This window comes from Triticum urartu, unplaced genomic scaffold (genome assembly GCF_003073215.2).
Source record: "Triticum urartu cultivar G1812 unplaced genomic scaffold, Tu2.1 TuUngrouped_contig_6054, whole genome shotgun sequence".
NCBI lineage: Eukaryota > Viridiplantae > Streptophyta > Magnoliopsida > Poales > Poaceae > Triticum > Triticum urartu.
This window is the reverse complement of record NW_024116782.1, coordinates 1,656-29,524: the sequence shown is the minus strand read 5'-3', so window position 1 is coordinate 29,524 and position 27,869 is coordinate 1,656. Positions and strand designations below refer to the sequence as shown.

At 43.7% G+C, this 27,869-nt stretch overlaps 2 protein-coding genes, 1 long non-coding RNA gene and 1 pseudogene across 4 annotated transcripts; 2 read left to right on the top strand and 2 right to left on the bottom strand.

The window, feature by feature from the left end:
* Nucleotides 1–2,985: 2,985 nt before the first annotated feature.
* LOC125530079 (CST complex subunit STN1-like) lies at nucleotides 2,986–5,147 on the top strand. The gene is made up of 2 exons (XM_048694468.1): nucleotides 2,986–3,714; nucleotides 4,509–5,147. The coding sequence occupies exon 2, from the start codon at nucleotides 4,516–4,518 to the stop codon at nucleotides 4,984–4,986; it is 471 nt and encodes a 156-aa protein (XP_048550425.1). The 5' UTR covers nucleotides 2,986–3,714; nucleotides 4,509–4,515; the 3' UTR covers nucleotides 4,987–5,147.
* A 5,824-nt stretch (nucleotides 5,148–10,971) lies between these two features.
* LOC125530076 lies at nucleotides 10,972–17,225 on the bottom strand (annotated as a pseudogene).
* Nucleotides 17,226–19,515: 2,290 nt separating this feature from the next.
* Nucleotides 19,516–21,137, bottom strand: LOC125530080. Its single transcript, XR_007292830.1, has 3 exons — nucleotides 20,628–21,137; nucleotides 20,120–20,266; nucleotides 19,516–20,002 (listed from the first exon to the last, which is right to left on the bottom strand). It is a non-coding gene; the product is annotated as an uncharacterized LOC125530080 (long non-coding RNA).
* A 1,418-nt stretch (nucleotides 21,138–22,555) lies between these two features.
* LOC125530077 (G-type lectin S-receptor-like serine/threonine-protein kinase At1g61480) lies at nucleotides 22,556–26,769 on the top strand. 2 transcript variants are annotated; one of them, XM_048694466.1, is made up of 7 exons: nucleotides 22,556–24,098; nucleotides 24,788–24,892; nucleotides 24,978–25,159; nucleotides 25,287–25,501; nucleotides 25,582–25,819; nucleotides 25,916–26,003; nucleotides 26,147–26,769. In XM_048694466.1, exons 1-5 carry the CDS (start codon nucleotides 22,808–22,810, stop codon nucleotides 25,586–25,588), a joined length of 1,800 nt encoding a protein of 599 aa, XP_048550423.1. In that variant the 5' UTR covers nucleotides 22,556–22,807; the 3' UTR covers nucleotides 25,589–25,819; nucleotides 25,916–26,003; nucleotides 26,147–26,769. The 2 variants fall into 2 exon arrangements, with proteins under 2 accessions (XP_048550423.1, XP_048550422.1); XM_048694465.1 differs by having other exon boundaries at nucleotides 25,916–26,066.
* Nucleotides 26,770–27,869: the final 1,100 nt, after the last annotated feature.

Genomic DNA, 27,869 nt, shown 5'->3' with positions numbered 1-27,869 from the left:
CTGCTGGTTGGAGTCTTCCTCAACCTCTCCCTCTCTCCTTGCTGGATCAAGGCATGGGAGACGTCACCGGGTTGTATGTGTGTTGAACGCGGAGGTGCCGTCCGTTCGGCACTAGGATCTCCGGTGATTTGGATCACGACGAGTACGACTCCTTCAACCCCATTTTCTTGAACGCTTCCGCTTAGCGATCTACAAGGGTATGTAGATGCACTCTCCTTCCCCTCGTTGCTGGTTTCTCCATAGATAGATCTTGGTGACACGTAGGAAAATTTTGAATTTCTACTTCGTTCCCCAACACGGTTAACCGTTGGAGCATCGAACGAAGTCCAAATGGTACGAAACTTGACAGGCGGTCTATCGGTAGTAAACCAAGGCCGCTTGACAAGTCTCGGTCCAATCCGGAAATGTTTAATCCCCACACACGAAAGAAAGGTAGATATGACCACCGAAGGAGAACGGAGCGCCGGAATGCAAAACGGATAACGGGGAAAATGCTCGAATGCATGAGACGAACACGTATGCAAATGCAATGCACATGATGACATGATATGAAATGCATGACAACAACAACAACACATGGAGACAAAAACCCGAACCCGAGAAAATAAAATAACTTAACGCTGGAAACGGCAAGAGTTGGATTACATATTAGGAAAATCATATCCGGGGTGTTACACTACGCGCGCTCATGGAGCGGGGACAAGGCCTCAATGGTGTATGCTCAGGGCGACGGAGGGGCATCAACAGTGCCGTCGTTGGCAGCGACAGAAGCAAACGGCGAGCATGAGTACGGCGAGAAGGACCTATGCTCGGAGGCCGCGCAGGAGGGTGCGCGGCGACAGCCAGGTGGTGGTGACCTGTGGGTCCGGTGGCCTAGCGCATGACCCGGACGTGTACACACACGCATGCAGCTATGTACCATGCCCACGGCATGCACATGCACAAGGAAAATAAACATGCAGCTAAACTAGCTAAGACACCCACACTTCCTCCTGCTGCATATCATCCGCGTCTTCCAGACTTCCAGTGCAAGCACATCTGAAGCCGGACACGAGCGCTGCAAGTTTCGGCATCCCCGACGCGCAGAGCCACCGCGGGATGACATGGCTAAACACTGCACTATCGCCAGTCAGTGAGGACGGCAGCAGCTGAGACGCGTCGAGTTGCGGCTAGCTGCTCCCTCGGTGAACCGTCCACTTCGCAGGACTTGAACGCAAAGGCCAAGTCGTGCACTGAGCCGAGCGAGGGCGGCAAATCTGGCGCGGGTTTCTGCGAGTGGTAGACTGGTGGTGAGGCTGGTTGTAATGGTAGTATTATATTTAATATTATGTATGCCAACTAGGCAATTTTGATGAGGTGTCATAGCATTAAATGAAGAAAGAGAGGGTGTAGTATCATATCATGATAGCGTATCATAATAAATGCTATACTACTTTGTGTCATGCATGGCAATAAATAGAGTACTACATAATACTAATATATGATATTATGCATTAGGGAGGTATTATCATACACTAGTATCATATGCATGATACTACCTCTCTCTCAGTTTACAGGGCGTGCGCATACCCCTAGGTCGTCAATTTGATCAACCTAATACAAGTCATATATTACAAAAAATATACCAACATAAACTTCGGAGTTTCTACTTTCAAAAGGTATAATTTTTGTGTTATATAGTTTATATTAGGGTGATAAAATTGACAACCTAGATATACGCGTAGGACTTGTAAACTGAAACAGAGGTAGTACTAGTATATGATACTCTCCATTACAACCAGCCTGATGAACGCCGTGCGGGGCGGGTCGTTGGCAGCGCCAGACATTGCACGCCAAATGTTTGTCAAAATATCCATACCAGAGTAGACGGAAGGAAAGATAAAACCTGAGCGAAGGACAAAACCTGACCGGTTTTAAGAATTGAGGGTGCAGATTGTCGGGTTTCGAAATTGAGTGACTAAATCTAAAGTTTACTAAAAGTTAAGGGACGGAAAGTATACTTTTCTCAAATATATATAGTAGAAATATGCTATATGTACTACTAGCAAACATGTCTGTGCATTGTAACGGGAGAAAACAACCCTCGCACGCCCTTTACCCATCGAGTATCACTAAAGACATCACCTAATGCCCATAACATAATAAACATGACTAATACCTCATCCGCGGGTCCACATCCTCCATTTCAATATAACATCAAACACATGTTTCCGCTTGTCGTCTTTGCCGTCCTCGTCGCCGGTGGTCGCGATACCAGTTGTCACTAACCAAGGTTGGCCAGGTCCAATAGCTGGATTGTTGAGTCACCTTCGTGTCCCACGAAGATCAAGAACGTTGAACAAAGTTTTTTTAATCATCTGGCTAATATAATAGGAAAAAACACTTCACATAATATATGTATGTGTCATCATGTAAATTGAGTAGTTTGTGTCAGATAGACCATGAAATCTTAGTTGGACTCCTCATGCATTTTGACGGGAGTCATTGGGCCGAGTGAGACTGGTCGTATGTGAAGACGCGACAAAGAAAAAGATTCATTTCATATCCCTAGTTTAATAAATTGAACTAAAACAATGCATCAGGTGGGCATATTTCAAAAATTCACCAAGTTTTATTAATAGATATAGATTAAAGCAATTTAGCTATAGTACCTCCCATTTTTTTAAACATGTTTTAAAAAATGTTTGCCTTTTCAAGTTTAAAGTTAAAAACATATTTGTGTTCTCAAAATGTTTGCAAATTCAAAAAAAATCACAACAGTACCTCCTAGTTTTTAAAAATTGTTTATGTTTTAAAAAATACTTAGGTTTCAAAAAAACTAAAAAGAGAAATATTCTTATTTTTTATAAAAATTCCAAGTTTCAGTTTTTATTAACAACTTTGCAAAAAAATTCGCGTTCTAAAATATATTTACTTAAAAGAAATCCTTTTTCTAAGGTAAAATGTGTCTAACCGCATGCACATTTGGTTAACAAGCGAAAATCATAATGTTACGTGTGAGAAAAACAAAACCAATGCTCTAACATGCTTCAACAATAGCTTTTGTAGAACACTTTTTTTTCCGCAGGGCAATACAAAAGTCATTTGTCTATACAAATTTGCACTTAGTTAGAATACACACATGTTTATTGTGAAAAAAGTTAATTCCTAGTATAATAAGTGTCGCAATTTTGAACAGAGGTTAAACTAAGCTTAGTTCAAAACTGCGACGCTTATTTTGGATCGAGGGAGTTTGAATTTTTTTTAAATAGCTTCGCTTTTAAAAAGAATCAGCCAGCTTGGGCTCCAAATTGCTGACCCCGGGTGGACTTATCTCTCCGCCTTCCCTTTCCCCACCTGGGCCAAACCTGAATTTGGGCTTCCTCCTTGCCATTGGACTGGTCCAGAGACTGGCCCACTGATGCGGCCGAGGCCAGCCCAGGACGCTCAGTGCTCCTCCTCCCTCCTGGCTTCTGCTACCAGCACAGCGCCGGCCTGCACCTCTGAACCCTACCGCCAATGGTGCGGCGCGCGGCCGGCCGGAGCGTAACCTTCCCGGCTCTCCGGCGCCGCCGCCAGGCACCGTCTTCCGCAATTCCGTACCGTCTGTTGCTCACTCCTCCGGGCCCCGACCTCAAGACCGCTCGTCGGAGCCCGTGAATCCTCAGGGCTCAGGCTGCCCAGGCCTCTCCACTTCCACGAGCTCCGTCAGTCGAGCTCCAGAGCAAGGGCAAGGTGGATTTTATTCATTTGAATTCGTGTATTGCAAACATTTTGATTTTGTTGTGCCCACTGAAAAAACTGAAGGATATATATACATTGATTCAGTGTTGTACTGTTGTTACATTAGCTTGTCACCTTCAGTTATTTTGTGACTTACTCTTATCCTGTAGCTAGCCCACGATACAGGATTCAGACATTCAGTACATGTCTGGTTCTGTAACTGCTACAAGCCTGCAAGCAGAGCTACATGTATCCCTGTTCTGAACCTCGATGAATTCAAGTCAACCATTTATCCCGTGTGCTAGATTTTATCAGTGTGTGGTTTCCTTGGGAAAAAAATGCCTGGTGTTTTGCTCCCCGCGCTGATCTGCTTCTCACGATGCGGCGGCCCGCGGACTGGAGACAGGGCCTCCGCCGGGGTTTGCTGCAGAATCTGAAACCAACCAATTAACTACAGAATCTGAAGCCTTGTTTTCAACTCAGTACAGATAATATTATCTTGTAGTATTATTTCTATTTTGCTCATGTTTATCTACTTTGTTGGATCGTTAAATGTCGATTTCTAATTCTACCCTAGCTGTGCAATTGAGCTATAGTTGTTTATGCCATGGCATGGGATACTTTTCTGGTTTGTTATAACTTATAAGCGATGAACTTTTAGCCCGGCTTGCTTGACTCCTGGCTCCGCCAATAATATATATAGCTTTTTTGCTTAAATTTTCGTCATGTATGATAAAACTGTGAAGTTCTAGTTAAATCTCCACTCTGAACTTCATTGCCTCATGGGTTGTATCACTTGTATGCAGACTCAGCATGGACTCCCTTCATCTTGTGCACGTCAAACTTCTGGCTGCCGACCTTCTCTCTCTGACTCCCCGACATACACCGCCGCCTTCCTTTCTTCGCTGTGGCCGTACAGTTGCCCGTGCTGAGGTTGTCGGGATTGTTGTTTCACGTGACCGCAGGGAGAAGTTTCTGCGCTTCCTGGTTGATGATGGCACTGGCTGTGTACCATGTGTCCTGTGGCTGAACCACCAGTACCTGAATGCAAACACTTCATCAGATTCTGATCCAACTGGAGAGATGGCATTGAAAATGTCGGAGGTGGTACGCTTGGGCACTTTGTTGAGGGTTCGTGGGAGGATTGTCATGTACCGTGGTGCAATTCAGATTGCTGCTAGAGACGTGGTTCTAGAGGAGGACCCTAATGTGGAGGTTCTACATTGGTTACAGTGCGTTCACATGGCCAAGGAATGTTATGATTTGCCACTACCTTCTGCTTGAGGTGTGCCTTGGAGGATCTCATTCTCTGTAATGATCCCAAACTGTACTGTGTTTCTTTCTGTGGTTACTGTTGAGCCAACTTCTTCTAACGCGATCCAGCGTGTGTACGGCAAACATCGTTAACTAAATGCCTTTTTTGGTCGACTGCATTTGATTTACTTCATTTAAGCATTAGGGTCAGTTTGCAACTGCCTTATATGGTCTAATGCTGAGGCTCCTAGTGATAGTGCACTGCATTTGGATGAAGTAATGTGTGTATCCCTGACTCTGAATGGTACTGCAGCTACTCACTCATTTTAGTTTTTGTTTGATGATGTAAATGCTTGGTTAACAAATATGGGTCGTCCATCTTGCAGGTATACCTGATTTCATAAATTTAAGCTCTTGTTTCAGAGGTCAATATATCCGGCAACAACAGTTAGTTTCCAGCTTGACATGAAAGAATATCAGCGGTGACATTATCCCCTGCCAAGGGGCTTACCAGGGCCAAAGCCAATGTATAGGTGCAACTTCTTATTGCAATATTAATGCCCATGGACAGAAATAGGAAGAAAGATACGGAAAATATTATTGAGTGCAGAGAAAGCTCATTTAATGCCTTGTTCTCTACTGGGTTTTCTTTGCCAAGATAAAGATGTATCTTATGACTTACATGTGCAGGAGTCGAAACTCAAGTGTGAGAGAGGCCACATGTAACGGGCATCATGGCTATCGAAGGTACAACACCTTGAAACCCCAAGCTGAAGTCAAATGTGATTTTTCTACCATAAGCATAGTTCTGATAGTGAAAAGACAAAAGAGTAAGATTTAGCAGGATGCAAAATAAGACAACTAGATGAGTGGGAAAGAAGGAAGGTAAACAGTAAGAAAACACTGGTTAGATGTTTGCTAATGAAGTGATAGGTGGAAATGTCCAGGTTTTGACTTCAACACTGAATTATCAGTGATTGGCCTTGAATATTCATCTAAAGCAGCTCAAGTTATAGTTCCTCATCTTATTGGAGGCTACGACACAAAAGGAACTAAAATGAAAAAAATCACCAGAAATACATAACATAATCAGCACATCTGAATCTACCTTGGCTTCCATAGTGATTCTGTGGATAAAGGTAGCGGAGATGATTAAAGCGGAATACTATTCATAGGCCTTGATTCTGGCCAGCTGCCAGATAATTAGAAAAGGCACTAATATTAAAATCAAATTCTGTTGATTATACATGATGATGTGTGTGTTTGCACAATATTCCTTAGGATCATATGTACATTGTTGCTCCCCTGAATATTAGAGCTATTAGTTTTCTCTTTCACGGTTCTAAGTAAACTTTCTCTTGATTTTATCCGATGATGTTTTCAGTAGTAGGGGAATCATGTAGTATTTGGCATCATGCAATCAGCCATCCATAACCTCTGATCTTGGACAGTGTACTAACTGAAACATGTTTCATATTAAAATTATATACCTATTTGCAGAAGTAGATGTATAAATTAGTAGTGGTAAATGTGCAAATTAGTAGTGTTCTTTCATTTCCATTGTGTGAGGTCTGACCATTAGTCATGATGTCCTCTGACAATATGCAAATGAATTCATTTTTTGCAGCATGCAACTCATTTTTTGTTGGTCAAGTTGATGATCTAAAAACATGTGTGAGCCTTCTATATCGAAACGGAAGAAGTATCATTTTGCTAGTCTCTGCATTCTTTGTCTTACTGTCACCTAGTCACCTTCCTGGCATTTACCACTCTCAAGTTGATAGGCTGATAGATAGTGATGCATCAGGATCCATTCCACCAGTCGAGCCACATGGTATTGAAATACTGCCCTCCGTTCACGCTTCACTGTCTATCTTAACTATTGACAAAGAAGGAAATGGAACAGCGGTTCACCTATTTCAACTGCGATGTTAGTTTTTGTAGTTCACTGAATTTTCCTCCATCTTCTCCACCCAATCTTATCGCCAGCTTATCAGTGCAATATCTATGGATATTGTGGTGCATACGGCTACTGCGACAACACAGAGGCAATTCCCACATGCAAGTGCCTTGATGAGTTTGTCCCTAGTAACATAATAGAATGGGTTAGAGGCAATTTTTTTCATGGTTGCCGGCGAAAGGAGAAACTGCAGTGTGGTGGAGAGGACAGTTTCTTGACCTTGCCAGCAATGAAGGCGCCAGACAAATTCATACGCCTGTGGGATAAAAGCTATGATGTCTGTGCAGTGGAGTGCAGTAAAAGTTGCTCATGTGTAGTGTATGCTTATGCTAATCTAATCACCAGCAACATTGATGGGAATGCAACAAGGTGCCTGCTGTGGACCGGGGAGCTGATTGGCGTGGAGAAGGGTGGCGCCGTCGGCAGTGAGAACCTGTATCTCCGGCTTACTATCTTGTCAAGTACATTCCTCTTTCTGTTGCTCTTGTTTATGTCCATGAATGTTTCAGTTTAAGAATTTGTGTGTAACATAAGAAGCAGAGCATGGCAACTTGCTGCTTTAACTTGCTAATAACTTGTGAGTTGCTGACACTTTTGGCTCCACCACTACAAAGCAAAATCACTAGAGGGCATTAGTTCTCTGAATCCTAACATGCTAAACCGAAAACCTATGCTTTCAGTATTCAAATTATTCAACTATATGTGCTATCCCCATGGCGTTGTCATATTGTTCATGTTTGTACTATGTATATATGTCAACGCATTTAATATGCCAAAATGGTGGTACAGACTTAACAGAAAGTTTGATGCTGCCATCTTGTTATTACAGTCTGAATGTATTGTTGCTGGTGCTGTTGCCCGTAATCACCGTGATATATATGTTCCTGAACGCTTACCATCACTTCTATGAGAAGGTCTGCGATCCTGAACCCGCTGAAGCAATGGCCACTCGATATGCTTTATCCTATTCTCTTGTTGATGGTATTCAGAGGATTATCTCAGCTTCAGACTGTTCTTCTCTGGTGGCCAGGCTGAGTGCCTCCGAAGCTGATCGGTCGGCTACTGGTGCTGTTATCCATGACCTCAAGTTTGTTTCAGTTTCCTTTATTTGTGTTATTAGTCGAATCTGTAATAGGGCGGCTGGTGCTATCGCACGATCTGGGGATGATGCCGTAGAAGGTGCCTTAGAATTCTTGGTCCAATTTTCAGTCAGGTAGCAGCACAACTGGCCCAATTTTGTCATGGTTTTAGACCTAACTAGCCATGCCCGCGCGGCGGCACGCCACGCCTATTGATACGTTATGTGAGAAATTCTTTGTATGCTGATATTAAATTTGACCTGTTGATTATTTAATTAATTATTCAGTTTTTGCTTGTTCGCTTTAATTTAGTTTAAGTTTCAGTCACTTTTTCCCTACACTCTCAGATTAAGATCCAATGGACAAAAGGGTGTGCTGCCCAGGGTTTGCATGGCACTTCTAATTACTTGGAAATATTCTTCCCAGAATACTGACTGAACTGATCCGACAAGTGAATAGAAAAGAAATATTGCTGAGCGTAAGCAAGTCTACAGAAGCAAACCACAGCACCGGTAAGCAAGAAACACATCAGAAGTAGCTTTGGTTTTAGGATTTGAATTCATCTTTGAAATGTTGACATGACCATTCTATAATAAACAAAGCAAAATCTTCTATCGCCGGATGTAGTCCCATCATTACGAACTCCTGCACCACCATTTTGCAGGTGCTATAGCATCATTAGGTTCCAATTCTCCCTGGTTGGCATCGAATGAGTTTGATAACAGAAGAACAACATTTAAGCTCATATTTTTCTCTATCGGCCAAGGTGCTCCAAATTTGTCAGCGGCTTGACAACATTAAACATAGTTGGAAATATGTCACTCTTGTAGAGTATTAGATAAAATAGCCTCTCTGTTGTCCCCCCTACCTTTCATGCGGGAATTAAACTTCTCGAAGGTAAGCATCAGCCATATCCGACGACAGGAATTGCAGCAGTCGATACACATAAACTGTACGTAGGAGTCAGGCGTCGACGCACACCGGCACACGACGTGGAATCCATGGCCGCACCCTTTCGTGACAGAAAAAGCGGATCTCCTCCTTCTCTCGAACTCCGACAGGCAGATGCCCCACTTCGTCAAGTTGTTCTCCTCATCCACGGCCTCCACGGATGCCAAGGCGCCGTGCGCCATGACAGCCGTCGCCACAGCATCCTCAGCTCCGTAAACGCCCTAGTTTTGAGCTGCTTGTTTGCCGCTGCCGCGTCAAAACAGGGAGCCGGCGTAGCTAGTGCCGCCGACGCTGCGCCGAGACACATCCGGTCTGCGGCGTCAAATCTCCCCCGCCATTCGGGAGTATTTGACAAAAAACTACCAGAATTGGAGCTTCCGTCCCACAGAACTACCACTTTTATAACTACCAAAAAATTGAAAGCGCGTGACTAAAAACTACCAAGTTGACGAATTGACCGTTTTAGAGCGTTTAAACCCGTTTCTGACAGCAGTGACCCACATGTTAGGTGGACGCCAGCGGTAACGGCTAACGGCGCTCCCTCGCAGCCGTTAGACCCGGCCGTCGCGGTCGCACCTGGTCGGACCGGGCCGCATCGGACCAGGTATAAGCTGGCCGACCAGGCTCGTCCCCACCTGCTCCCTCACTCTCCCCCGAGCTCACTCCCCACTTTGCTCTGCTCTGCTTCTTCTCACTCTCCGACGACGCCACGACCGACCATGCCGTCCTGGCCCAATAGTAACGAGACCTCGGACGACGATGACGAGTTCATGAGCGAGTTCAGCAGCATGCAGATGGAGTATTTCGTAAGTCAGCTAACTGTATCCTCTCCTCTCCTTCCTGTGTTCTAGGGTTAGGGTTAGGGTTTGAAGATAATCGAGATTTCTTCCATTTAAGTTCATATATGTGAGCTGTAGTTGATACATATATGTTTTTGCTGCTGCAGCAAACTCCTGAAACTGTGATAGACCCAAGCTTCTGTGGGCTTGTGATTGAATCTGACAGAAGGTGCATCCTGCATAGGCAGAGGGCAGGCAAGTTTGTGGCATTTGAAGGCACTGACACTGGCAGGAGATTCATCGGATGTGCTACTGAGGTAATGGACCAACTTGGTGTGGATTTGATTAGCTTGTTTTTCTGCTATGTAGTGGAAACAGAGTAGCGTTTAGTTGTTGTTTTTCTGAATTTTCCTTTAAGTGTGAAAACTTATGTATGTCTGAATATTGTACTTGTAGCAGAGAGCACTGGAAACATATTGATGTGTTGTATTTTGAGTATAGAGCTAGCTAGTGTACCTATGTATAGCACATGTGTTTATGATTTGTTATTTTGAATTTGCTTGTTATCTGTGGTGTTCACTGCAAATATAATTTGATTTTCAGGATGGTGTGAACTGTGGTGTTCTGGAGTGGGTAGATGCCCCCTGGCCTGTAATTCTGCAAAGGTGCTTAAGCAAGCTCTGGGATATGTATCATGAGCAGAATCTTGGTAGAGCCCAGGATAATGAGGCTCATGGGACAGAGGTTGCAAAACTGCATAAGGAGCTTGATTCTCTGGCCAATCAGTATAGCCAGCTAGTGGATGATGTGTCCAAGTTGTTTGATTATCAGGATGGAATCAAATCTCATGACATGGATTGCACAAGCCAGGCAATCAATGAACTGAAGGAGAAGAAGAGGCGACTTGAGGAGCAGGCAAAGATTGAGCTTCAAATGGAGAAGCTTAAGCTCAAAAAAGAACAGAGGTGCATCCTTCAGAGTCAAGCTGATATAATCCAAAACACTAGGAAGGCCATGAAGGAGATAGAGGTGGACAGAGACCACCTTAAAGAAGAGAAGAAGAAGCTGGAGAATGTCATTGCTGAGCTCCTGAAGGTTGGTCATGGGTGCAAGGAAAAGCTGGACAAGATCAAGGAAGTTGTGATGGAGGAGTGAAGTGGCAACTCTGGATGGTAAGTATATATGAGGCCTATATATATAACTGGCCTTGCTATGTTATCTGATGCAAATATGCACTTAGCTAGCTATAATACTATATATGAACTGCCTATGAATTGTCCTGGTTTCAGATCATTTTGGGGATTTGTTTTGTGGTGCCCATGGCACTGCATGTGATCTGTAATGCTTTAAGATATTAACTGCCTATGAACTCCAAGTTGTAATGCCAAGTATGGATAGTAAGTTAGCTTATGAACTATAGTCCATGATGATGTTAAATTTATATATTTGTTTTCATAATCTGTTGCATCCAGTACTGACCTATATATAGCACATAGATAGCACATAGAATTATCTGATCTTGGATACACCAGAGATAGCACATATTCTCTGTAACATAGATAACACATAGTCTCTCTAACATAGATAGCACATACATGCAAATCAAGTTTCAGATAAACATAACTGACGATACTGAACTTGTGAACACTGACGAAACTGAATTAGCTAACACTTGTTTCAGAGATAGGTTCACTTAGGCAACTTGAATAACATTGGATCTACTGCTCATCTTTAGGATTTGCTAAGCGTGCAGAGCGACGCATGATTTGCTTGATCTGCCTTGGATCTGTCTGCTTCTGCACTTCCTCCTCTTCATCGTCTTCGTCGATGACGATGATGGGAGGGGGACGGCGGCGAGCCTGCTCTGCAGGTGGCGCAACTATCTGCAAGTCGTCGTCGTCATCCTCTTCCTGCACTGCTACATCAGTTGCAGCTTGTGTCGGAGCAACATAGCGGTGGGCTTCCCATTGCTTACGCTGGCCATCATCGGAGGACTCTGCCTCTCTCATTGCCCATAGTAGAGTGTCGATGGGCAGGATACCCTTACCTTTATTTCCATAGCTCTGCTGCATGCACTTCTTCTCTTGAGGCGTCGCCTTCTTCTGGACTAGGTCAGCAGCATCTACTAGTACATCCGCGCTGTTGTATCTCGTAGCTATCTTCATGTAGTCCAGGAATAGATCTTGGTCACCGCGCGCCGAACCAAATAGCATGGCAACCCAGCCCTTGCCAGTGGGGAATGGGTTGAGCCATGGGTCTGGTGTGGAGGAGGAACCAGCCATGGGTGAAGAGAGGATGTGGTTGTGAGAGAAGTGGCGAGTGAGGTGAAGTTGTGGATATCCAGTGAGGCTGATGTTAAGTAGTTGAAGAAAGAGGAGATGTAGTAAAGAGAGGTGGAGTGATGCAGTAAAGAAGTTGAATTCAGTGAGACTTGGTGGTAGTTGTGCTGTAGTTATTGCGTGATGAAACTTGTGCTGTTTAAAGTTGACAGAAACTTGTGCAGATTTAGAGGCAGTGCACAATAATTCAGATTCAGAGATAGTTCAGAGCAGGTTTCATTCACATAAATCAACCATGCTAACTTAAAACATAGTACTTTGCAGGATCACATACAATTGATCTAAGTTGCTAAACTTAAAACACGTAGATCATACACTGCAGTAGCATCATCTACATTGCAGCATCCTAAGTACTAACGCAGCAGACGAAGACGCTCTGAACGACGAACAGGACCTTGGAAGCTCTATTTTTTGGCCTTGTTTTTCTTGCTAGATGAGCATGCTTCTTCCTCCTGCACTGGTAGCCGCTCCAGCTCCGACAGCGCTTGCTCTGGCTGCATCTCCATCATCCTCATGAGGGGCAGCACTGGCACTATGCGTTCAGCTAGGTGATCCACCGGACGCAGATTCAGGCGGTCTTGGTACATATACCAATGGGCTCGCTGAAAAGGGTCCGGCGAATCCCTAGCTTCACCCATTGCCCAGATGAGGTTTTCAATCAAGGGGCGATGGAGGTCAAGCACCCCCCTCTCGTCGTGTTTGGCGGCTGCCCTGACGGCGAACGATTGGTTCTGCAGCATGGTAGGGCCGCTGAACCAAGAACTCACCTCACGCGCATACTGCAGCTTCTTGGCATCGCCGGCACATAACTCCCATAGGGCCCTATGCCAACTCTCTCCAAATGCCATCGCCGGCGTGAAGGTGGTTTTTTGGATGGGAAGTTGGATAGGCTAATGGTCGAGTAGAAAGAAAGAGAGGAGAAGTGGAGATTACACGTTTTGGGTGTTGGCTTTAAAGACATGGCTGGCCACTACTACTTGTGTGTGGATGCTTCTAGACCTACATTAACTACCATGAACCACCACGCACAAACAATTACAGAGCACAAATTAAGAAAATTCAGTTAACTTGGCATACATTCAGAGAAATTGATAAGAATTCATACAAGCTGACATTTATTCAAGAGAGAAATCCATAGCAAGCATTAGTGAGAATAGATTCACCACGCCGAATCAAGAATTCTACTCCACCTCGCCCTGGTGACTTGATATCGATGGAAGTTTGCCCTCTCTCTAGCCCACCAAATGATCAGCTCATCAGTGATGTTGGTTCCAGCTGGGAACACCTCGTTGAACTGCCTCACGTCGTTGGAGTTGCGTTCTGCCATGATTATAGCAGCCAACCGTCGCCGTCGCTCATGTCGATGGCCCCTCCTTTCTTCTCTTGCAACCCTTCTTGCTGCCCTACCCAACTCCTCCTGGTCATCAACAACGTCTCCATGGCTGGGATCCATCTCTTTGACTAGCGGCTGGGTTGTAGTGGTGCTGGCGGCTAGGTTTTGGGTAGGGGGAGAGAGGGTTCGCCTTCTTATAGACAACACAGAAGGCTTCGGGAGTTTGATCCAATAACAAAGCCCAATCAAAGGCCCATTTTCACAGGCTCGGACAAATTCAGAAATAGCCAAACATGTTTCAGAGCACAGAACATGTTCAGACAAATTCAGAAATAGCCAAACATATTTCAGAGCACAGAACAGGTTCGGACAAATTCAGAAATAGCCAAACATGTTTCAGAGCACAGAACAGGTTCAGACAAATTCAGAAATAGCCAAACATGTTTCAGAGCACATAACAGGTTCAGACAAATTCAGAAATAGCCAAACATGTTTCAGAGCACAGAACAGGTTCAGACAAATTCAGAAAGTGCCAAATAGGGTTCAGACCACATAATAGGTTCAAACAAATAAAGAAAGTACCAAACAGGTTTCAGACCACAGAATAGGTTCAGACAACTTGACCACAGAACAGGTTTCATCTCAGCTTACCTGTCACTTCAGTAGTTACCACTGCAATAGAAATAACCTTTTAATTTGGAGCTTGTCATTCTCTTCCTCTTGGTCCCAACTTGATTATCTGAAGTGGTTGCAGCTCTTGGAACAGTGAATCCATGAGTCCTCCCTCTACCTGTAGGCCTACCTCTTTTAGCTCTTGGTGCAGGGCCTGGTGCAGATGCAGAAGGGCCTGGGCCAGATGCAGAAGGGGCTGGTGCAGATGCAGATGGAGTTGCAGCAGGTACTGTTGTGGTTCTTGCAGTTGCAAGAGGAACTGTTCTAGATGAACCAGCTATGTCTTCATAAACTGCCCTGTTTTCCTGCTTGTAACACATAACATTTCTTTTAAAAATTATTTTTGGATGAAAAAGTATGTCTAGAGGAACTGAAATTTTTATAAGAGGTTCAGAAAAATTACCTGATGTCCTGTCTTCCTCATCTGAAGCCTAGGCCTTAGAGTCTTGTTGCAATTTGTATACCTATGTCCCTCCAAACCACAATTTCCATAGGTGATAGTACCCATCCTACTAGTTTCTCTAGGAGCTGGAACCTCAAACTCACCCTTCCTCCTTGTTGTCTGCTTTTTCCCTGCCTTTTCTTTGAACACAGGAGGCTGGATATCTGGAGTGTTTGTATCAGGCCAGCAATCTGGACCAGGGACAGGGAAAATTATTGCTTTGTATGCCTCCAGGTACAGTGGCTTCTTGAAGAATTCATTAACATAGTCTTCAGGATGGAGCTTTTGCTTTGTCAATGCAGATATGGCATGACTGCAAGGACAACCTGTCATGTCCCATCTCTTGCAGTCACATGTACATGTTTCCATGTCCACACAATATTGGTTTTCTTTGCTTGTTACTTGCCAAATTGTCTCACCAGCTCTGTCAGCCTGGCAGTGCTTGGCATACTTTTTGTTCTCTTCTAAAATCTCTGAGTAATTTGGTGTGATTGTCCACCTGCATGTCTGCAACTTCTCCCTAGTCTGCTGCCTCTTTATCATCTTCTTGGTTCTAATCCCTTCAAACATTGTCCTTATTGGTTTGGCTCTAACATCAAGTATCATCTTGTTGAAGACTTCACTAAGGCTGTTCACAACTAGATCTGTTTTGCAAGTATGATCCATAGCATACCTAGCCCAAGGAGAGACCTCTATATTTTTAAGCCATTTCCAAGCATCCTCAGACTGTGCTTTCAGAGCTGCCATCCCTAATTCATGCCCATGCCTAGTGTAAGAGTAGCTAGTCTGGTCAACACACTGCTTTAGTTCTTTGCTTCTATACCCAGCTGCTTGAAAGTTTGCATACATGTGCCTAAGACAGAATCTTTGAGGTGAATCAGGGAACATCTCATTTATTGCCTTAAGTAACCCCTATACATTCAGAAAACAGGGTCACACATGAACACACTGAAATAATTCCATGAAGTACTATACTATAGCATCAATGATTTACTTGCTAACCTTTTGCCTGTCAGATATTATTGTGTATGTTCCAAATTTGTTACCACTACCAATGCAGCATCTCAGCTGAGTTAAAAACCAAGTCCAACTTTCTCCATCTTCCTTGTCAACCACACCAAAAGCTATGGGGTAGATGTTGTTGTTGCCATCCCTTCTTGTGGCAGCAAGAATTTGTTGTCCAGTGGTTAACTTGATGAAACACCCATCAAGCCCTGGATGCAGTAAAACATTAGCTACAGGCCAAATATGACCCAAAATTCAGAACAGTAAATTCAACAACAATTACCTATAAATGGTCTACAACCATTCAGAAACCCTTCCTTTGATGCTGCCAGACAATAGAACATGTACTTGAATCTAGGAGTGGGTGCAGGATTTTCTGGGTCAACAAATGCTGTTACAATACATCTGCTCCCAGGGTTTGTGTCAAGAACAGCTTGAAGATAATCCCTCAGTCTCAAGTATTGTTGCTTGTGGTCACCTTGCACCACATCAACAGCCTTCCTCCTTGCCCTATATGCCACACTTCTTGAAACATCAACTGAAAACTTAGTCTTAGTCTTTTTTATTAATGCATCCACAGGAGCTCTAATGTCATCTCTCAATGCTGGTTGTACTGATTTGGACAACCACTTTGTAGTAACCTTTGTGTTCTCTGCACATGCTCCACAAGTGTGCAACATATCACACTTCTTGATGCAGAAAGTTTGCTCATGAGCTATCTTAGAGGCACAGATATAAAAATCACATCCATGTGCTCTCTCTGAGCACCAAACAATAATCCTATCAGGGGCATTTCTGTGATACTGGAAATCCCTAAGTGCATCTCTGAACACATAAACATTGGTGAAGCACAACCCCTTACAAAACTGTTCTTGTGGATCTGGAAGCTTTTCATTGAACCATATCCTTTCCTTCATCTTCTTTGACCTTCTCTTCCTACCACTTGGTAGTTTGAAAGCTCCTTCAATCTCATCTTCTTCATCACTAATTCAAGGATCACCAGGAAAACAAAATTCATCTGCTTCAGGAAACCAGTCTGGTTTTTCCTTCTTCTCAACCTCATGGTGTGATCTACTTGTTGGACCAGGATTTCTCACTGCCTTCAGCTTCTGGACCATTGATCTATTTTGTTTTGCAGCTTCTTCTTCAGAGGAGGAGCCTGTATGTAATTCCACATTGTTGCCATCTTCATCAGAAAGAAATTCAGACACATCAGTGTCACCTTCAAAATGGTTAAGGTCAGCTTCTCTCTGAAGATTGTTGTTCTTAAGCTCATCCTTTCTGTCTTTGGTTGCATCCACCAGCTTCGTGCAACTTTGTTGTGTGTTAATACAATGTTCAGCAAAATAACTATCTCTATTTTCATCTGCATTAGAAGGCTCATCTGCTCTGACAACTCGTATGTTCACAATCTTTTCCTTATCTAATTGGATCAACATCTGCTGCACATCATCTTCACAACCAACATGCTCTAGACCTTCTATTCCTTTCTCCTCATCAACAACATAGTACATATAATCATCAGCTCCACAGCCCTCAGACGCAATAAGAGAAACCAGAGTAATATATGATATGTCTGACTAGTAAATTCTTCTAACCACAGATTCTCTGGCTAGAAAATGAAACCAAATTTCCCACTTTGGGTCATCAATACTGCAACATAGATTAAGATAGTTATAATTAAACGGCCTGGACAATATTAAGATTTCTCACAGTTAACTATTTTTCAGTTCTCTGACAGCTTGGATTCACTGAAAACACAATACAATGTTAAGGTTGCTAACAGATTTCAATTTATGCACAAACAGGGTTGTAATCTGAATCTAAGTGTGCAACTAGCCTATATATCATGCTTCTAAAATTAACCTAAAATTACATAAACATTATGAGAAATCAGATGCCATACCTCGCTCCGCCAGCAGGACGAGGAACCTTGCACCGGCCTCGACCTACGCTTCTTCTCGTCGATGGTACTACAACCGGAGGCGGCCTCACCGACATCTGGGACGGCTGATATTGCGGTTGGGAAGGCTGTGGAACCACGAAGCTTGTGCTGCCTAGCCAGTTATCAACCTCTGAGAAGCCGGCAACATCGCCTCCCACCACGTTGGGGGGATGCCTCCAAGCGATTCGGCGCCGGAGTTTGCATCCACCGCCGCCATGAACGCCGCCAGCTAGGGTTAGGAGAAGAGCTCGGGGGAGAGTGAGGGAGTGTGGGGACGAGCGGCCCGGTTGGCCAGCTTAGTCCTGCTCCGACCAGGTGCGACCGCGACGGCCGGGTCTAACGGCTGCGAGGGAGGGAGCGCCGTTAGCCGTTACCACTGGCGTCCACCTGACATGTGGGCCACTGCTGTCAGAAACGGGTTTAAACACTCTAAAATGGTCAATTCGTCAACTTGGTAGTTTTTAGTCACGCGCTTCCAATTTTTTGGTAGTTATCAGCCATTTTTAAAAAAGTAATAGTTCTGTGGGACGGAAGCCTCAATTCTGGTAGTTTTTTGTCAAACCCGCGCCATCCGGTCATACACCTAACAATTACACAACCACGTGCATGCACGTGCATGGGCCATGCAGGCGAGCACACACGTACAATCTGGAGTAGACCAAGCAATTACGCAGGCACATGCAGAGCCCATGCAACCAACCACGCACGCGCAGCTCCCAACACCCTTTGCCAATAAAAAAACACAGCACCTCTCCGGCTAAACCATGGGCCACGCTAACGTAATTTAACCTGTGTAAACCAATTCGGCCGCACCCGACGGTCGACTGATGAACTACTCGGTCGCACGTACACAACGTGCATACACAGAAGGAAAGAACGGGCGAGAAGCAGCATGATGACCCGAACACCACCACGCCACCCGAACCCAAACCACCACGCCGGCCACCTGGACGGCGCGGGCCATTACGACCGAAAGAAGAGCCCACCATCGAGTTAATGTACGCGAGAGCAACGAAGACCTACATTGAATAACGTAGCAGGAAGAACGATCTATTTATAGCCCCTGCAACATATCTACCAGGGTCTCTAGATTGCACCACGAAAGCGGCAAAGTCTGTAGACGCAACGGCGACAGCGGCACCGATCAAAAATAGTATAGCAGGCCGTAGACTAAACATAAATTAAATCTAAACTGTCGTAGCAGCACCGATCAAAAAGCACTCAAAGGCTGTACGCCAGGTCAAACCCTAAACGGCGCCTTAAGCGCCCGTTTAGGTGTTATTCGCAAACAGCGCACACCCTTCTTCTTTTCCTCTCGATCCAGATGGGCCGGCCCGTCTATGTTTTTTTCTGCATTCAAAAGAGAAAAAGTAAATCGGCAAGAGCGTGAATGGAACATACGACCTCCTCCTTTGTGCTTGAAGGCAATGACCACCCCGACAACCAACCTAATGTGTATACGTACATCTTTCACACCCTTTTTATCCATCTACTTTCCTTTTTTTCTTTTTTTCCCTTCATCCTGGTTCAATGAACTTTTCAATTTTTTCGTGAACTTTTTCGCAAACCAATGAACATATTTTCAAAATGAAAGAAATTTTATCAAATTTGATGAACATTTTTTTTCCAAATTCGATTAACTTTTTTCAATTTGGATGAACTCTTTTTCAAACTCAAACTTTTTACCAAAATCGATGAACTCTTTTTTCAAATTCGACGATTTTTTTTCAAAGTCAATGAACACTTTTCAAAATCAATGAACCTTTTTGCAAGTCGATGAACTCTTTCAAGATCGATGAACTATTTTCAAAATCGATGAACTTTTTTTCAAAACCGATGAACTATTTTTCAAAATCAATGAACTCTTTTCAAAATTGACGAACCCTTTTCGAAACCTATGAACTTTTTTCAAAATTGTGAACTTTTTTTTCAAAATCGTGATCTTTTTTTCAAAGTCGATGAACTTTTTTCAAAATCGATGAACTTTTTTTACAAAAGCGATGTTTTTTTTGAAATACGCTCTTTTTGTTCAAAACCAATGAACTTTTCTGTAATTCATGAAAATTTTCCCAAATGTTTTCAAATAATTTAAAAATCAAAGTGCTACAGTACGTTTACATGTATATGAATAAATTGTGCGGCGACAGAGTACTTTAAACAGTCTTCCTTGATTTCGCCAGTAGTCCGGTGTAGTGTAGTTGGTTTGCCCGTGTCGTTCGCTACTCGACCAATTTTTGGCTGTTCTTTGCTCGCTTGACTTTTTGCTGGGCCGGCCCAGTTCACAGCCGCGTGGGCGCCCGAACTGCTAACTGGCGCTAAAGGCGCCCGTTAGGAGCTCCCGTACGCCAGACGGTCGAGTCGGCACCGCCTTCCCAGCGCAAAGCGGTACCGCGTACGCTGACGCAGCCCACCACATGTCGACGAAGGGCGACGCGCAGCCCAGAGAAGGAAGGAGGCCCGCCCACGTATACAACCACCGTATAAACCCTAGAAAAGCAAGTCAACGGAGCAGGCTGGCCCATGCGCACCCAATATCGCTAGCTGCACCAACAGAGTAGCTACGCACGTTCAAAAAATTTGAAACAAAACCCTGGATACACAACGCATTTGTACACCACCATGTACCAAAAAAATAACACGTGCCATGTGCCACTTTACCTAGGGGTCATTTTCATCCAAGTGTATCAATATTGGAGCGAAAACTTGGCCTGGAATAGATGCTTGGGTACTAGCACAACTTGACTCAACAAGGAGTATATCCAGCACTGAGTACCAGATCGATTAAACAGCTATCACCACCACCATCTGCAAAAATTAATCTGATGGTAGGTGATCTATGCACATAAATAATGATTTAGCAACATATACTCCTTGTAACAAATGTCCAGTTAATGATCACTATTGTAACTACTACTTTAACCATTGGCAATTTCAGACAGAAAAGATCAAACAATCAAGATGACAGTGTGCACTAATCAACAATCCCTAACACATTTTCGGATAAAGATCAACAACATCTACACGCACAAGATTTAGTATTCAGATTCAGATTCAGTATTCAGTGCCCCTCTATCTTTATCAAATTCAGATGCAAATTCTCACTGGACAAAAAGCCATCACAAGATTCATAACCAAGATGCAACTGTAGGAAAAAAGCTGAACGTACACGGTGCGAACAGGACCGCTGATGCCGACGGTGAAGACGTGGTCGGCGAAGTGGCGGGAGAAGAGAGGCGGCACGTGCTTGGAGAAGACCAATTTTAGCCAAGAGCGATTCTTGGTGTGGACTGTGGAGTTGAGCAGATGCAGTCGGGACCGACTTCGTGGCCGACGGCATCCAGCCAGTGAGGAGGTGTTCGACGACGTGTAGGGCTAGCTTCGGCTCGCCGCCCTCGGGGAAGGACGTCTCCCGTCGGGGAGCATATAAAAAAAAAATCAAGCCTTCTCCTTGCCATGGTTCTCCATGGGGAACGAGGGGGAAGCAACGCGGCGGTGGCGTGGGGCGGGGGAGCTCCAAGCGTCGCGCGGGAGAGCTATGTGGGGGAGCAGAGGAGGGGAGCTCTGGCATGGGGGAGCTGACCAAGGGAGCTCCAACGACGCGTAGGAGAGCTATGGGGGGAGCAGAGGAGGGGAGCTCTAGCGTGGGGGAGCTGAGCAAGGGAGCTCTGCGCGCGGGGGAGCCGAGCAGGGGAGGTCTAGGGAGACAAGCAAGGAGTGCGGGTTGTGTCGAAAATTTGTGGAGGTTTTTTTTGCAAAAAATGCCACCGCAACATTCTTTTTCGGACGAAGAGAGTAACTCGTTACACCTCCTAAAATGTCGGGATCTGATTAGAGCATGGTTAATAATACAACCAACAATCGGCTATAAGAAGTTGCCCTGTCATCTAGAGTCAACCTAATAGTCGACTTGTACAATAGTAAGTGTTAAATATGTACTATTTTATTAATAGTTGTCCCACCTTACAATCTCATAAAATGTCATTGGTCTCGTGCTATAGCCAGCTCTTATTCTATAGCCCGCTTGTCTTCTCTCTCCTCCAACTAAATAAAGATATAACATTTTAGTCCTTATAGCCTGCTTATATCATTCTATTGTACTTGCTCTTACGTCATCGTTTACGTTACCATTTTTGTAACCAAACACAGTTTATAAACCGTAAACACCTATTCAGAAGCCTGCAAAGCCAACCCCAATTTCTAAGATGCATAACAACAAATGACCTTAAACTTGCAAAAACCAATTCTAGTTTCGGAGACTATGCCAACTTGTGTGATCTTGCAAAGTCAAATCAAACCAGTAAACTATATTCAAGTCGGTTGGTGGACTGAAAGTTCTCCAAATTATCTGTACCACAATAATTGTCTGGATGGGATATACTTTGAAGTACTGTCCTTGCAAAAAAAAAAATCAACAATCCTTGACACCTACAGGCCATGCATGTATGGTACTTCCTCTGTTCCTAAATATAAGTCTTTTAGGAGATTTTAATATGAATTACATATGAATGTATATAGACATATTTTAAAGTGTAGATTCACTCGTTTAGCTTCATATGTAGTCCATATTGGAATTCATTCGTTTGGCTCCGTATGTAGTCCATATTGAAATCTCTAAAAAGACTTTACGTAACTAGAAGGGAAGACTGGACTAGCGGATCAGGTATCTTCATTTGTCCCCTTCATCCATAGGCCGTGCGTACAACGCCATATACTCTCATACGTCCTGCTCACTTAGTTACTTGCCATGCCATGCGTTGTGGGTAACAGGAAGCAGAGGCTCCAGGCAATTTGTTTACCAAGTCAGGCTCAGTTGCCGTGTGCTAGACTTCTGATGTCTCACTCAGTGTAGTGAAGAATTCCATGAGCGAGAGACTGGAGATCACATCAATGGGACAGAGAAAGTATGGTGTAGTCTCTGCTTTCTTTGTCTTACCATCATCTAGTCACCTTCCTGCATTTACCACTCTCAAGTTGATAGGCTGATATAGCGATGTACTCCCTCCGTTCATTTTTGTAAATCATTTCAGACAACTCAAAATGTGTTGTTTTGTACATTGTCTGAAATGTCTTCAAAGTCTTATAAAAATGAACAGAGGAAGTATTAGAATCCATTCCACCAGTCGAGCCACATGGCATTGAAAATTTGAAATACTGCCCTCCATTCACACTTCACTGTCTATATCAACTATTGACAAAGAAGGAAATGGAACAGCAGTTCACCTATTTCAACTGCAAGGTTAGTTTTCGTAGTTCACTCTAAATTTTCCTCTGTCTTCTCCACCCAATCATATCCCCTTCTCTGCTCCTGATTCCTCATCACTTGTTAACTCAAAGAAGTGGGTAAGCATGCATCTGCCTTTTCTCCACTTGGTCATCATCGTGCTCCTGATTCCTTGGCCCTTCAGTTCAGTGCTTCTGTGCGCACCTGTCAGTGTGCTTGTCCCTGGCATGAGACTCGCTCCTGGCAAAACTCTCACCTCGGACCAAGGTTCGTTCGCCTTAGGCTTCTTTACCCCCTCAAATTCAACTGAAAATACATATGTTGGCATATGGTTCAACGATATCCCATTGCGCACCATCGTCTGGGTTGCCAACCGCGATAATCCGATCACTGATGCTTCATCCGCGATGCTTACTATGACCGGCAACTCTAGCCTTATGTTGTCTGAAAACAATGGCCACCACATACTTTGGATGGCAAACACAATCACTGGCAGCAACTCTTCGGCCAAACTTCTCAACAATGGCAATCTTGTAGTCCTATCATCAGACAGTGACATGTTATGGCAGAGTTTCGAGAATCCAAGCGACACCATCCTTGCTGGCATGCCTATGCGGGCGACCCACAAGACACACCCACCATGGCGGATCATCTCTTGGAAGGGCCCTGAAGACCCGTCAAAAGGCAGGTTCTCTGTTGGGAATGACCTTGACACTCCCCTACAGTCCTTCATCTGGAATGGGTCAGTGCCATACTTCCGTGCTGCTGTGAGGAACGGCTATGTATCCTCCAACGTGGGCCTCCAGGCAGTTAGTCCACTCATGTATTTGACGATTTACATGGGCACCAATGGCGAGACCTATTCAACATTTGGACTATCAGATGGCTCCTCCAGGATATTTTACAAGGTTGACTACTCTGGAAAGACCACGATATGGAGATGGAATACCAGCTTAACAGATTGGACCCTCATTACATCGTGGCCAGCTTACCGGTGCAATCTCTATGGATACTGTGGTGCATATGGCTACTACGACAACACACAGGGAATTCCTACATGCAAGTGCCTTGCTGGATTTGACCCTAGTAACAAAACAGAGTGGGTTGGAGGCATTTTTTCTCATGGTTGCCGGCGAAAGGAGGAACTGCAGTGTGGTGGACAGGACAATTTCCTGACCTTGCCAGCAATGAAGGTGCCAGACAAGTTTGTACGCCTGTGGAACAAAAGCTATGATGACTGCAAAGTGGAGTGCAGCAGAAATTGCTCATCTGTAGCATATGCTTATGCTAATCTAAGCACCACCTACATTGATGGGGATGCAACAAGGTGCCTGATGTGGACCGGGGAGCTGATTGACGTGGGGAAGGGTGCCATTGGCAATGAGAACCTATATCTCCGGCTTGCTGCCTTGTCAAGTATGTTCCTCCTTCTTTCTTTTCTTGAACACAAGTACACTCCTCTTTCTATTGCTCTTGTTTATGTTCATCAACGTTTCAGTTTAAGAATTTGTGTGTAACATAAGAAGCAGAGCATTACAACTTGCTGTTTTAACTTGATAATAAATTGTGAGTTGCTGACACTTTGGCTCCACCACTACACGCAGCAAAATCACTAGATGGTATTAGTTCTATCCCCATGTTGTTGCCATTTGCTTGGTGTTTGTACTATGTACTATATATGTCAATTCATTTAGCATGTCAAAATGGTGATACAGGTATTGAGCCCAAGTGCACATCTAAAATATTCCTTATGCAATTAACTAAACTGTAGATTACTCGTGATACTCAGACAACACTGTTAAAGTACTCCCTCCGTTCTAAAATATAAGGTGTATTAGTTTTTTCAGAAGTCAAACATGTGCATGTTTGACCAAGTTTTTAGAAAAAAAAATATCTACAACACCAAATTTGTATCATTAGATCCATCACGAAAAGTATTTTTCATATTTTATTTATTTTCTATTATGGATGCTGATATTTTATTCTATAATCTTGGTCAAACATACAAGTTTGACTTGCATGAAAATCGATACACCTTATATTCTAGAACGGGAGGGAGTAAAGATTTACAATAAATTGAACGTCATAACATTGTTCTTTTTCAGGGAAAGGGCAAAAGAGCATCGTAATAAAAGTTATACCAGGAATTTCAGCAAGTGTGTTGCTGATACTTCTATTGGCATGCCTTGTATGGTCCTGCAAGTTTAAAGGTAATCCATTGATTTAAATTTTTAAGAAGTTTGGAAGACACATATTCTGGCCTTTTTAAGACAACAAAGATGATATTTCTCTTAGGAAAACATGACAAGAAAGGAAGACCAAAGAGACTGATAATGGGGGATTTGCGCAGTAGTGATGGACTCGGAGAGGAAACTCATGAACTTCCATTTATTAGCTTTGAGGAAATAGTTGCTGCAACAAACAACTTCTCTATGTCCAATTTGCTAGGAGAAGGCGGCTTTGGTAAAGTTTACAAGGTAAACGTAGACACAACAACGTATCTAATTGCACTGAAATATGAAAAATTTGTCACTTTTTGCTGTGATTCAAAACCAAACCATACTATTTTGTAACCTTAATTTTCTCCTCGTTGTTATAATGCAGGGGCTCTTCCATGGCAACAAAGAAGTTGCTGTTAAAAGGCTCAGTAGAGGTTCTGGGCAGGGGGCAATAGAGTTTAGGAATGAAGTAGTCGTGATTGCTAAACTGCAACACAAAAACCTTGTAAGGCTTGTCTGTTATTGTGTGCAGGGCGATGAAAAGCTACTTATTTATGAGTATCTGCCAAACAGAAGCCTGGATACCACTCTTCCTTTTCAGTATGTTCTGATCACAAATTAATCAGCCAACAATCATTTGACACCACATCTTAAATCATAATCCGATACTACTCTTGCAGATTCTGAAAAGAAGCCAATGCTTCACTGGCCAACACGATTCAATATAATCAAAGGAGTAGCTAGAGGACTACTCTATCTACATCAAGACTCAAGACTGATGATAATTCATAGGGATCTGAAAACAAGCAACATTTTGCTAGATGGGAATATGAATCCCTAGATATCTGATTTTGGCATGGCAAGAATCTTTGGTGGAGATGAGCAACAAGCGAACACTAACCGAGTTGTCGGAACATAGTAAGTACTATCTTGCGTGTAGTTGTTCATTAAAGTCATACATAGTTAAACTCAACTCGAAACGTACAAGTCGTGCTGATGATGTGATTTATCCAGCGGTTATATGTCTCCGGAATATGCAATGGAAGGCCTCTTTTCTGTTAAGTCTGATGTTTATAGCTTTGGAGTGTTGCTCTTGGAAACTGTAAGTGGTCTAAGGATTAGCTCAACCCAGAACATCAATGAGTTCCCCAACCTTATAATATATGTAAGATTATGATTTATCGTTATCGATGTCTGGAATTCCTTTGACCACATGACTTATTTTTTTTCATTTGATTTATTCAGGCATGGAGTCTATGGAGGGAAGGGCTAGCAATGGATTTGGTGGATCCATCAGTTTCAGAGAGTTGCTCGAATGAAGAGGCTTTATGTTGCATTCATGTTGGGCTCTTGTGTGTTCAGGATGATCCGGATGTCAGACCAGTCAAGTCAACTGTTGTATCAACGTTGGAGAGTAGAAGCACACCAGTTGCAACGCCTGATAAGCCACTGTATTTTTCTCGGAGGAATAAGGTAGCAAAGAGAGCAGACTACGGTCAGGACTCTGTGGATATGGAAGCCCTTACAGTACTGGAGGGGCGATAGGGTCTCGAAGTTTTCAAGTTCCACCCGTGCACTGTTTCCTGTTCTCCCACGCTTGCATTGAGATGATTTTGCAGCACTCTTTCAAAGCCAAAGCTTCCAAAAGGTGTGATTTCACCCCCTCAGTTCAAAGATGGAATCTACCGTGGGAGGACAAGGTTATGGTCAACCTTGATACTGCCATCTTCTTACAATCTGAATATATTGGTGCTGGTGTTGTACTTTTGTGTCCAGTGATCACTTCTATGAGAATGTGTGATCACTTCTATGAGAAGGTTTGCGATCCTGAACCCGCTGAAGTAATGGCCACTCGATGTTCTTTTATCATGTTCTCTTGTTGATGGTATTCAGAGGAATATCTTAGCTTGTGATTGTTCATCTCTGGTGTCCAAGCTGAATGCCTCTGAAGCTGAACGATTGGCTACTGGTGCTGTCGCCCATGACATCAAGTTATTACCGTTGTTGAAGTTTGTTTCAGTTTCCTTTATTCATGTTAGTTGAGCATGTAATAGGGCGGCTCATGCTATCACGCGATCTGCGGAGCATGTTGTCGTAGGTGCTTGGTATGTCGAAGCTCCGGATTTCATCGGACCCGTACTTTGTAATGAACTTATTGTCATTTAATCAATGAAGCGCCACCCATTGCCTAAAAAAACTTGCTAAAGTATTGAGCTCCCACTGGAATCAAACACACTGGAGTCCTCACTTACAAATATTGATTTCAGTTTTGCGGCATGCTACAATACCTCTGGGGTTCCACTCTGTGAAGTCTGGAGCATACCAATTTGTGATTCCTTCTATAAAAGAGTGAGAGGGATGATTTGTTTATTTCTTTCATTTTTTTCCATGTGGAAGGGGGACATAACCCCTCTGCCACTTCTAAGGGGTATTTTGATCAAAGTAATGGTCCAACGCCTTTGACCGGACGAAATCTTGACAGAAGGGCATTCGAGCAACCTCAGGAGCAAATCTAAGGACAAAACTGAGCAGGCTCGAAAAGTGAGGGCAAAATCTATAGAAACCAACTACAGTCAAAGATGCAAGTGTCTCTATAAAATACATTGGACATTATATATGACAAGTACAAAATGTCAGGCAAATGAATGTTAGATGCGTTTCTCGCCCATAAAAGTGGTTTTTAAGAAAACATCAAGCTCTTTGACAATCTTAATATAAAGAAAAGCATTTTATCAGCACGCCGAACTCTGTGATCTTGGTTTATTTTGAACCTTGAGGGCGTTCCCAAACAGGGATTGTCGACCTGGCAGAGCCAAGTCCTGGGATTGTTGGCTGCGGACGCGATTGGGCCAGCCCATCAAGCGTGAAGCGAAGTTTTTTTTTACTTTTCCGTAAAGTGCAACGTAAAAATACCCAAAAAGAGACAAACCAGGGGAATCGTAACTGCGACTAGGAGCTGCTAATGATC